The sequence below is a fragment of the Mastomys coucha genome, unplaced genomic scaffold (genome assembly GCF_008632895.1).
Source record: "Mastomys coucha isolate ucsf_1 unplaced genomic scaffold, UCSF_Mcou_1 pScaffold8, whole genome shotgun sequence".
Taxonomy (NCBI): domain Eukaryota; kingdom Metazoa; phylum Chordata; class Mammalia; order Rodentia; family Muridae; genus Mastomys; species Mastomys coucha.
The window spans coordinates 19154080-19166377 of record NW_022196914.1 but is presented as its reverse complement, the minus strand read 5'-3'; the positions used below and the strand labels follow the sequence as shown (position 1 = coordinate 19166377).

At 35.3% G+C, this 12298-nt stretch overlaps 1 protein-coding gene across 21 annotated transcripts in view; it reads right to left on the bottom strand.

Moving 5' to 3' along the window:
- Positions 1 to 2918: 2918 nt before the first annotated feature.
- The window catches only part of Cdh18 (cadherin 18), a 904392-nt gene continuing 895012 nt past the window's right edge, over positions 2919 to 12298 (bottom strand). For 20 of the 21 annotated variants that reach the window (XM_031359900.1, XM_031359898.1, XM_031359903.1 and 17 more), the window contains one exon: positions 2919 to 5284. In XM_031359900.1, the coding sequence (XP_031215760.1) occupies positions 4794 to 5284 (491 nt within the window). In that variant the 3' untranslated portion in view covers positions 2919 to 4793. The remainder of the gene's footprint in view (positions 5285 to 12298) is intronic. The other variant, XM_031359918.1, reaches the window with a different exon arrangement.

Here is a 12298-nt window from a genome sequence, read left to right as displayed (position 1 = left end):
CTGAAACAGTAAGAAACAGCTTTTTCCACAGAAGACAACTCATAGTTTATCCAATCTCAAGCGAATCCCTGTTAGCATGCATGTCTAAACAACATTACATTGGCTCAGCAAATTTTACATACACACACACACACACACAGAGAGAGAGAGAGAGAGAGAGAGAGAGAGAGAGAGAGAGAGAGAGAGAGAGAGAAAGGGAGAGAGAGATCATAATTAAACAAGAAATAATAAACTTGACAGTAAGCTGGGGTACCTGGGGGAGTTTAAATAAGGAGAGAGCAGGGTAGAAATGATGTAACTACAGTACTAGCATATAAGAATCTTTAATTAAATTTAAAAATATGAATATGAAAAAAGAGAAACTGTGATGTCTCTTCCATAAAGAACAAAATTTCATCATTTCTCTGCACTCACAGAAGCATTAGCCATTCTTCAGGATAATATAGTTTTTGTTGTTATTTTACTTCATTAATCATTCAAAAGAAACTTGCTATTCTCTGATTTATTCCCTTATCAAAAAATAACTGTCCAACATATTCTATCACTCAATAGCTCACAGCTACACTGAAACAATAGAATGCATCTGATTTTATATGTTCATCTTAAAATTATGTATTCAGAAGATTTGAGTAAAGCTATTGCCTTCTGTGTTCATCATTTTGAAGTGCTGATGGTCTTTGTTTATGAAATTTCTAATTTTTTGTTGAAAACAAGATTCATTTTTTGAAGTGCAGTGGAAAACAAATGTTAAAATAATACAGTTTCTTTAAGATAAAATTTGTTTGTAGATTGGAAGATTTAATTTGAATCTAAGCCATCATCTTCTCGGCATACATTTTAGTAGATTTGTCCTGTTCCTGAAATTGAAATAGAAGTAAGAATAGAACATCAAACCATGATGTTAAGCACAGTTGATCTTAGATCATGGGTCTCTCAACTGTTCAAGAGTGTGAGTACAGAAGTGCCAAAGCTGTTCAAATGCACTCTGAAGTACCTGACAAAACTTGTTCTCATCCACAGATAATAACTTACCCCAGTGTGCTGGATTCAGTATGGCTCTTTCTCTTGATTATTTAACACATGATTTTTATTGAGTCTGATATACATTATGTGAATCTTGGTTTCTTTTTTATTCTATATTCAATGGAACTGAAAACCAGATCAATGTATTGAATGAAGTCTATAAGAAAGAGCTGCAAGTATTTTAGAATAAGTATATTACTATTTTCTTTCTTTCTTTCTTTCTTTTTGAAAATGACTGACTCACTATGAAACTGTCTTGTAAATATATTTCTAGTTAAATGTCAGTGTACTGTCTATCAAAGCCCTCATTAGAATTCAGTAGCTAGGTTCTGTCCATTAAAACATCAGTACTAAAATTCTGATTAATACCTATGTGATAATTTATCCACTTTTCAATACTCACAAATTTGCTTTACCTTACCTGTAGTTTATCTTCAAACTGACAACAGTGAAAGTTGTATGTGAAAGCTAGATAAAACCAAATTATTTCATATTGAATCAATTATCCATAGTGAAGCCTCCACTGTGGTTTTATGTTGGGAACACATTTAGATGTTAGCATTCAAGTCTTTGTTATTTCTTCAACTCCAAATACTCGTCAGCAAGATATGAGCTCAAGTGTGTGTTGACAATTGATTTCATGGTCATTTCCTTTTCATGCTTTATCATTGGCAATCACAATTCACCTCTATATGGAGCTTTACCTTAGCCACAATTTCATCTTTAATCTCATTGAAATTCATTCAGTATTTCAACAGATTCACCATAGCATGCATTTCTGACATATGCTTTAGTGGTTTCTACAAACAAAAAAATAATAATTTCTCAATCTCTACCCACTACTACTAAGTGCTGCAAAGAAACACCTAAGGTAAAGAAAAATATTGTCAGTTAGTATTTCCTTTCATTTTATAAACTCCCATTTGTATAGAATTTGTCTATAAGTGGTAGATAATTGATGTTGTATTTACATCAAGAAGTGTCAATTTGACTTGAAAAGCACACTGCAAGGCATCAGTGCTTTTGTGAATCAGTAGCTATTTCTTGCAGTTAAAGAAAGAAAAGAGTATATATGGAAATAGCTCTTTGAACTCTATGGAAGCTTTCCTTTCATATTTATTAAACTATAGGTTTAAAAAATAACCAATTGAGGGTTAAGTAAGTAACCAATTTACAGAGCATGATTATTTTTAATTGCTATTTTCTTCACCCAAAAAAACAGAAATAGAACCATGAAACCTGGTTTGTATTCAAAATAATCAAACAACTTTTTTTCTTCTTTCAGAGTCCATATCAAATGTAAGACCTAGATTGGCCTTACTAACGAATTTTACAGGAAATAAAAGTACTTCCAGACTCGAAAAGGACATTTGTCTTTATATTTGGATTAACATCGAGAGTTAGAAGCAGTATATTATTATAAATAATATGTATTTAGAATTAGGTAGCCGTATAAACCCTCATTCTGAGAAACTATGGAAAGATTTTAATACTCATAATGATAGAGTAGACATTGACTTTGACACAAAGTTGAAAGGATGCCCACAGTTTCATCCTGTAAGCTCTCATTTGTGAAATAACCTGGTGAATATATTTATATGTTTAAAATATTAGTAAATTTTTGCAAAATCGAAATACAAACTTGAATGGATGCTAAAACCAGCCTCTCCTGGTCCTCTCAGAGTAACGAAGGATAACATCTAAATTCGCTGCACTGGACAAGGAGTACACTCTCCTCAGGTGAAGGATGCTTCCTTGTTAGCATAACCAGACCATGAGTAGCCTTGGGCTGTTCCTCAGCCTCTCTGTGGTTTTTGATTTAGCCATACAGAGGAATGCACCCTGCTATTTTGTTTAAACAATGATAAAGCAGCACTTGGGAAGCTAAGATGTTGTCAAAGGCTCAGATTCCACTTTATTCCTCAGACTTAGAACACAAACTGAGAGTTACTCAAATTAACTCAGTTCCCAAACCTCAAAACTGGATATGACAGCACAAGGCAGTTTCAAACAGAGGCACAGTCCCAAAATTTGCACAAGGGTAGAGTCAGAAAACATCATAGAACGTTTGGGGACATTATATTATATTAAATTTAAAGATTAAATGAAAAACATATATTCCTTCAAATAGTTTATACTTTATATGTTTAAAAATTCCAATTTACCAGTACATAGACGAGGTAATTTCAAAGTGTAGTACCTTAATATTCTATTTCTTTTTACATAAAACCCCCAAAACAAGGGAACAAAATATTCCTTAAATAAAAGTTTAAAAAGCCACAAGAAGTTATTAAGAAAATGAGATTTTGGAAAATATTAAAAAGATTAGTATTGTATAGTACATATTTATGTTAACAGTAGCTTCGATCTTGAAGGTTTCATAAAACTTTCTCATCCTAAGATCATTGTCTAGTGAAATGTATGTATGTCAATATGTTGAAGCTAATAGTGTTGGTCATTTAGGTGTGTGCAAATCTTCAAGTAGCAGAATACTTTGCACTTGTCAAAGCAGTTCTACAGGTGCCTGCTTTACCCTCACAACAGCCCTGCGAGGTAGGCAGGAAAATCATTGTTATTTCTATTCTGCATTTGGGGGACCCTTAAATGCATAGACCCTTGGGAACTGTTCAGGGTCATCTGAGTGATTCCTTCATTTCTTTGGCCTGCTTCTCTTGTAAATACCACACGTGCAAGGACTAACCAGGGAAACTGAGAAGGATGAAGACGGCTAAAGAACAAGAGATGCTACAATGTGATCAGACTAACCATGTGACATACACATTATGAAAAACTACCTAAGGTGGGGATGCATGAACCATGGTGAAGTATAAACAAGCCAGAGGGGAGAAAAAAAACAGACAACCAATTTAAGGTATACATGTACTAAAAATGAAAGGGAATAAGAACGGAGAGAAAAGAAAGGTTTTTCTACCTTTTAAACAGGATGAGGTTTATATTTTAAATCGAAATTTCCCTGACGTATCTGATGATCAGAGTTCTTTCATTCTATCAATTTTAAAACGGTGTCTCCTGTTAATATAAGGTACAATGGGTAGGACAGAGAACTGCATCTCCATGCGTAGAACAGTGCATGTCTGGTGCACTGAAGTTGCATATGTTATAGTGCAGGCAGCAAATCCCCGTGCTCCATCAGCTTTGTGTGGAGAACAGAAGTGGGGAGGGCTGAGGAAAAGGGGATCTTCAAGTCCATGTCACGGTCGTCTGGAACGTAGGGGATACCTCGTGTAATTTCAGCAAAGGAACAGGATAGTGAGATCTGTTAATAATAGCAAACTAAGGGTCTCAAAGATCCACCCAGAAAATAGTAAAGGAGTCTATGACCACCTTGGTATGTTTCCATGTCCAGCGTAAGGATCTGACAGCGATTTTTAAGCCTCCTTTGTTTAATTTTGCCTTGGGAAAAGTAAGTCACAACATCATGAAATAAATATTCACTGTTGGTCTTTGTTCAGATATTCTTAATTAAACAGTACCATAGACTTTATTGAGCATTTGAAAATATACACAAGGAACAATAGCTTTTTCTCTGTTATTATTATTATTTTGATATCTGACTTTCTTCCAATTAAATAACCCATTTTTTTTTTTTTGACCATAAAAAGGACACTTGTTTCTACAGGAGCTGTGTACAGCTTGCTCAGTTCCAAGTACTGTTTCCGCTCGACTTCCTTGTCTTATTGAGGTCATATCTCCACTTGGTCAGGAAGCAAATTCTACATAGCTCCAAAAAGTAAAATAAAATTAACCCCCTAAGTTGTTCTTTCAGATTCTATTTCTCCATAGAGTTCAGCTAACTTTTTAAACTCGGGCCCCCAATCTCCAAGGTAGTGATAATCCTGGTCTGATTGCGTGGTTGCAGAGTCCAGGGAGCTGATAGACCCAGCTTCTGACCTCTGACCCTCGTAGGCATAAGTCTGAAGCGAGTCATAAGGGGGCACGCTGGGGTCCAGGTCTGCTTCTGCGAGTCTTTGCTTAATAAACTCCTGAACGTCTATACTCTCCAGGGTGGACAATGTCTGATGTCTAGGAGTGAGCTTCACTTCAGGCCGAATGTCTCTGCGATACTTGAACTCCTCTGCAGCGGAAGGATTTCTCAAAGCTGTGATGTCGAAGGCCTCGGTGTCTTCCTCCCCTCCTCCCTCGTCATCATATGTCACCACATTCTCTCGCACATCTTCCTCTGAAATGATCAAGGGCTCTTTTTTGCCGCGCCTCAAGGTGATAAAAAGGACCACAATGGCTGAAGAAAAAATGGAAACAGGATGAAGTTAACAGAGAGAAGGATTTGGGATTGGTTCCTATTTCCTACACCCTCTAGGGTTAGGTTCGCATAGCAACACATCCTTGATCTACACACTACTGAGTAATGCTACAAACATTTGGCTAGTCCAGAGACTGTCTAAACTGACAACCTCAATGCATCATTGTAGATTTGTTGATCTCTGAAACTTTAGTAGACTCATTTGCTAAGTGCACGTCTTGACTCTCACTGCAGTATAAACAATATCCTTCCATTGCCTAGTATGAGGGAAAGAAAACAATATAAACTTTTAACTGGAAAAACTTGTGTAAATAATTCACAAATAATCATTTTATGTAGACTCACTGAAATCAGGATATAGTTCTATAAAGGTTTTTAACCAGTGAAGGGTTTGGTCATTTGTAGAAAGTTAGTATAATGCGGGCTTATTATATATGATTTCTCTTGTATTTTACGTCTTTGAATTAACATTGTCAGGCACTGATATCTGATCCTCTTCTGTAAAGCTGCAGGATACTTTTACTTTATTTATACACAAGTTATGTTATACAGAAAGTTATGTTATATGGAAAGAATACTTAGGCATTCCTCCCAGAAGGGTTTGGTTCTACTCAATTGTAAAAATAAAGAAGCAGAGACAAAGAGGAGGGCAAAATAGTCCCACAATCTACAGACTTATTTAGAAAGATACTAGATAGAAATGAGAACATAAATAAGACCCAAGGATAATTATATTTGTAGTTGGATTTTCCATTCTGCAATAAAGACATTGTGTACATGTGCTAGTTTATATACACAAACATTTAAGCAAGTGCTAGTTTATATACACACACATTTAAGACTTGGATTAGAGGCTTTCACCAACAGTAGTTACTAACGTTGCAAGCATTGGATAAAATCATAGAAATAAGTCTTGGTCACTTGGCTTTGGTCGTTTCCCAGTGTTTTATGCCTTTATACTCAAATAAAAAAGGATTTTGGTTAAGCTTTATTATAGAAACTTATGCACATTTTTAAAAAAGAAAAAGAAATAAACACAATTACAGACTTAGGAAAACCATTTTTATTCTTGCCTATGTAAATGCTTAAATACTTGGGTGCATCACATTTATATAATTAAATGTGAAGGGTAATACTATGTTTCTTAGGTTGTAATTTCTTATTGTATTATGCAAAAGTTAAGAAAATACTCAAGATAAGTGTTTTTTAGATTTACTTAATGAATTTTTATGCATGTATTTTCTATTCATGCATATATATAAGTGAATTGCATGCATATCTGGGGCCATGGACACTAGAAGACAGAGAAGGAGCCTCTGTTTAAGCTGTAAAATGGATGCTGGAAAGCAAACATGTTATCTCTGCAAGAAGAACAAGTACTCATAAGTGATGGGCCAACTTTCTATTTCCTCAAGATAATGTGTTGCTTCAAAACAGAAAAGTAGGTATTTAAACCTTGAATCTAATGTTTTTCATGTAGATATAGAGATGAATTATTAGTAGCCAGCACTCCCATATCTGATACATACATACTCTTAGTAAAAACACAATTATTCCATTGCATAGTTTTCAGAGTGACATTATATTCAAATGCTGTTTATATTTATATGTCATACATTGTCTTTCTAATTACAGGCATACTCAAGGTGTGTCAGAGAAGAAAGTTGAAACCAACAGACTAGATCAGGGTCCTAGCTGTTCTGACTCATATTTGACAAACCCCTATTCTTGGAGCAGGTGATACTAAGCAGTTACACAGAATCTCTGGTGAGTGGTGAAAAAAGGCATTTCCAAGAAAACAGCATCATGGTAGGTGATTAGTGACTCCTTATGGTACAAATAGCATTTCTAAGAATATTAATGTTAAATGTTTCTAAAATATCATTTCTGGTTTAATATTAGTACTGTGCCTAATTGTTCTTGAGAACACTTTGGACATTTGAAACTGAAACTAAACAGTTGCATCACATCCCGTGAACAAAAGCACATCATTTTAAGGCCATGAGTAAAGATATTAATTATATGGAGTTATGAAAGAGACAGATAACTTTTTGAAGTCCTGGAAATCAAATTAATATATTCAAATAATCCACATAATGTTTGGAATTATGAATATTATATGGGCATGTCATTTTATAATATGTTCTTGAGGAATACAATATCAAATAGCCATGTTGTTATAAAATAAATAAAAGGAGTGAATTTGCCTTCTCTGTTTAATGTTATAAACCATCCTTGGATATTTGAAAGGAGATTTTAGTTGTACAGCGTAGCATGGAAACCCCACAATTTATTGTACTTTTGACATTTTAATTCTTTCTTACTTATCTTAGTGGGTAAATTACTTTTACTCTCTTAGTTTAAAAAGTTACAAAGATTTTTAAGATTATTGTTACTATATTATTTAAGTAATTTTGAGGCTATGGAATTCAAGCCTCCTCAGCCTTATTTTAATGGCAGGATGGTCTTGAATTCCTGATTCTCCTATCCACTTCTCATGAATGCTTTGATTCAGATGTGTTCTCCCATGACTGGTTTATATTGTTCTGGGGATTGAACTCAGAAGATTAAGAACACCAGACATCCACTCCACACATGCTGGCACATTTTGATACTGATATTATATATCTTTAAATTACTTATTTAGTATAATTGCATGTGTAAGGATGTTTGCACAGCATGTAAACCTGTGCACTACCTGCATGCAGGGCCTACAGGAGACACTGTAGATGGTGCTGGATCCCCCAGAATTGGCGTCACAGATGGATACAATAGGTAGTGCTGGGAATTGAACCCAGGTCTTTTTTAATGAGAGCAACTACTATTACCTGCTAAGACAATTTTCCAGCTACCCTGATTTAATATTTTTATCAACAAAAATTCACAAAAAATTCGTTCTGCTTTATTTATTAATTTATTGCCAAGGAAATTCAAATTAGGTAAGTAGACTTTGCACTGGCTTTTTGGATTATTTTTCCTATTTTTTTTTACCACCCCCATACTTGTACTCTTTGGAGGTTTCCATATTCATACATAACCCTTGTGTGGATTGCATTTGCTTTTATTGTATGCTGAATCACAACACACTCTCTGTCAATAGATATTAATACACATGTGTTTATCACTAAATGTCTGTTGATTCTTCTATATGCCAAAATATCTTGGTATTAAATGTGGTAGAAATGAAGTGGAAATCAAAGTGATTATTTTGATTAGCTCCACAAATGCTATTGGCAGCCTCTGGTCATGGCAGTTTTCACTGAAAAGTTTCCAACTCAGATACTGAGAGTCTCGGGATTATTTCATTGAGAACAGATTGGCAGAAACTGCTCAGACTTCTACTCTTTCTCACATTCTTCTTTCTCCCTTCCCTCTACTTCTCCTCTTTAGTGTTCTTAGTTCATTGCATTTCCCATACTACCTCATCTATCCTAATCTAGTTGATTAATATTTGTTATTTATTAATAATTTATATCATATACTTAGTTATTAATATTTATTAATATTCAAGATTACTGAACAGTATGAGAATGGTCATGCCAAAACCATATGCTCTTAAATGATCTTGGAGACACTAATAGTGTCTGAAATTTTTGTCAGCTCCTGAACTGGTCACTATTTGTGAGGGGTTATAGGCTAGCAAGAACTATATTGGTGTCCTTGGCCAATAAAAGAATGAGGATGAAAATCAATGCTGAACTCTAATTCTATCACAAGATAAAACTCCAAATGCTCTCCCATTCATTACATAAACTATATCCCTTGAAACGGCACCCAATGTGTTTTTGTGCTTGTGTGTGTGTGTGTGTGTGTGTCTGTGTGTGTATGTGATGTATGTGGGTGAGAGACAGAGACAGAGATAGAGAGAGAATATAGAGTTGCACAGGAGTTGGAGAACATCTGAGATAGAAATAGAAAAGAATATGATCAATTTAATTACATGAAAAAATTAATAATATTTATTTAAAATAATTAAGATTTTAAAATCTGCTTGCAACAACATGACGTGACACATTACATGAATGTGCATCATTTAAACTTGGGCTCTGTGGATATCAAACAAGATTGTCTGGTGAACAGTCTATATGTAAATAAAATATAAGTAGATGATAAAAAAAACAAGTTCCTTCATAACCCCACAGAAGTAAGCATTATGAAATATGAGGGTTGGGCTGGTGCGATGGCTCAGTGGGGGGAGGGCCGACTGCTCTTCAGAAGGTCATGAGTTCAAATCCCAGCAACCACATGGTGGCTCACAACCACCCATAGTGAGATCTGATGCCCTCTTCTGGTGCATCTGAAAACAGCTACAGAGTACTTACATATAATAAATAAATAAATCTTTAAAAAAAAAGAAATAAGAGGGTTATCATTAATATTCTCTTAGTTGGCATTTTATTTTCCTGTGTTTAGGCAAAAAGAGAAGAGTATCTATAGGAAAAACCTTGAGCTCACAACTAATTATTGATATAAAACAGAACTAATTTTTCAAAGCTGCTTATGTGTTTGCGATTATAAATGGTATAACTTCACAAATCAGCATATTAATTTCACAATTTGATTAGCTTTAAATATTGACTATTACAATTTTAAGTTGTAGGATAAAATTTCACTGTAGTCCAATCTTCCTGTAGAATTCAGTATGATTAGCAAATATTTTAAATTACAGATGATGAAATAGTGTCTTGTGACCATTTTCTGAATGGTAACAATTCAATAAAAGATATAAATTAAAACTGTTATGAACATCGTAGAGCATGAGTCCTTATTACATGTTGGAGCATCTTCTGGGTATATGCCCAGGAGTGGTATAGCTGGGTCTTCTGGTAGAATTATGTCCAATTTCCGGAGGAACCACCAAACTGATTTCCAGAGTGTATCAGCTTGCAATCCCACCACCAATGAAGGAGTGTTCCTCTTTCTCCACAACCTCTCCAGCATCTGCTGTCACCTGAGTGTTTCATCCTAGCCATTCTGACTGGTGTGAGGTGGAATCTCAGGATTGTTTTGATTTGCATTTCTACCCAGAAGATGCTCCAATGTGTAATAAGGGCACATGCTCCACCATGTTCATAGCAGCCTTATTTACAGTAACCAGAAACTGGAAACAACCCAGATGTCCCTCAACAGAGGAATGGATACAGAAATTGTAGTGCATCTACACAATAGAGTACTACTCAGCTATTAAAAACAATGAATTTATGAAATTCTCAGGCAAATGGATGGATCTGGAGAATATCATCCTGAGTGAGGTAACCCAATCACAAAAGTGTGCACACATGGTATGCACTCTCTGATAAGTGGTTATTAGCCCAGAAGATAGGAATTCTTGAAGTACAATCCACAAACCACAAGAAACTCAAGAAGAAGGAAGACCAAAATGTGGACACTTCATTCCTTCTTAAAAGGGGTACAAAATACCCATGGAAGGAGTTGCAGAGACAAACTATGGAGCAGAGACTAAAGGAAGGGCACTAGAGCCTGATATAGCTGTCTCCTGAGAGGCTCTGACAGTGCCCGACTAATACAGAAGTAGAAGCTCACAGCCATCCATTGAACTGAGTACAGGGTCTCCAATGAATGAGTTAGAGAAAGAACCAAAGAAGCTGAAGGGTTTGCAGCCCCTTAGGATGAACAACAACATGAACTAAGTAGTACCCTCAGAGCTCCCAGGGACTCAACCACCAACCAAGGAGTATACATGGTGGGACTGATTGCTCTGGCAGCATGTGTATAGTAGAGGATGGCCAAGTCGGTCATCAATGGGAGGAGAGGCCCTTGGCCCTGTGAAAGTTCTGTGCCCCAGTGTAGGGGAATGCCAGGGCCAGTGAGCAGGAGAGGGGTACCAGGGAGGGAACAAGGGTTTGTTCTTCTTGTTGTTTTTTTTTTTTTAAGGGGAAACTGGGAAAGGAGAAATCATATGACATGTAAATAAAGAAAATATCTAATAAAACAAATTAAAACTGATGATTATTTAAATGAATGCATAAATGATAATTCTATAATATTTTCAAAAATCTTTGAAAACTTTATTTTAATTGTAAACATTTCAAATAGCTTTATTTCAGTCTTACTGTGTATGTGATATTTGCAAATGTACAAGTTATCCTAGAGACTAAAATATGTTAATAGATGGTGATTAAAATATTGTTGTTTTTGTGAAATAAAATATGATATGGAATAATAAAAATGTGAAAACATAAATTACTTAAAAATTACCTGAATATCAAAACCTTTCAACCACTATAAAGGTGTTTGTCGTAAGATATGAGTAGAGTTATATGACAATAAAAATGAAAGTAAAATGAACATGTCTCCCCCAGATAAGCTTGTTTGTTTTGTTTTGTTTTGTTTTTAACAACAAAGTTTTGGAAGATATCAAGATTTACACACTGGAGTCTCTGACATGTTCTAGAATACTAGACGATCCAGAACTTCTGTGGCTGACACTGTTTTATTGGATTTTGGTTGGTTGGCTTTGTTTGGTTGTGTGTGTGTGTGTGTGTGTGTGTGTGTGTGTGTGTGTGTGCATGCGTGTGTGTGTTTTTGTGTTTTTTATTATTTAAAGACAAAAAATACATTTTTGATGCCTAAATAAACTAACAATTTTTCAGTGAGTATAATAGGGACACAATTTCAAGGGTCTTACCTTCTCTGCTTTCTTCTATTCTATGTATTACCATAAAAGTCTAAATGAAAAATCTTAATGCAGTGATGAATCAATCGTGTTTTAATGCACTAAAACACCAGGGGCCATGTGGCTGAATGTTACCAATAAATGCTAATCAGGTTATTTAACCTGTAAGTTGCTTCTGGCATTATCTGTAGATCTGTTGTAGAACTCATTTGTTTGTTTTCTTTGGTACCATTTTTGTTTTTGATCTTCATACACTCATTTTCTTTCCTTCTCCTTCCTTCCCTTCCCTCCCCTCCCCTCCCCTCCCTTCACTTCCCCTTCCCTCCCTTCCCCTCTCCTTCCCTCCCCTCCCTTCC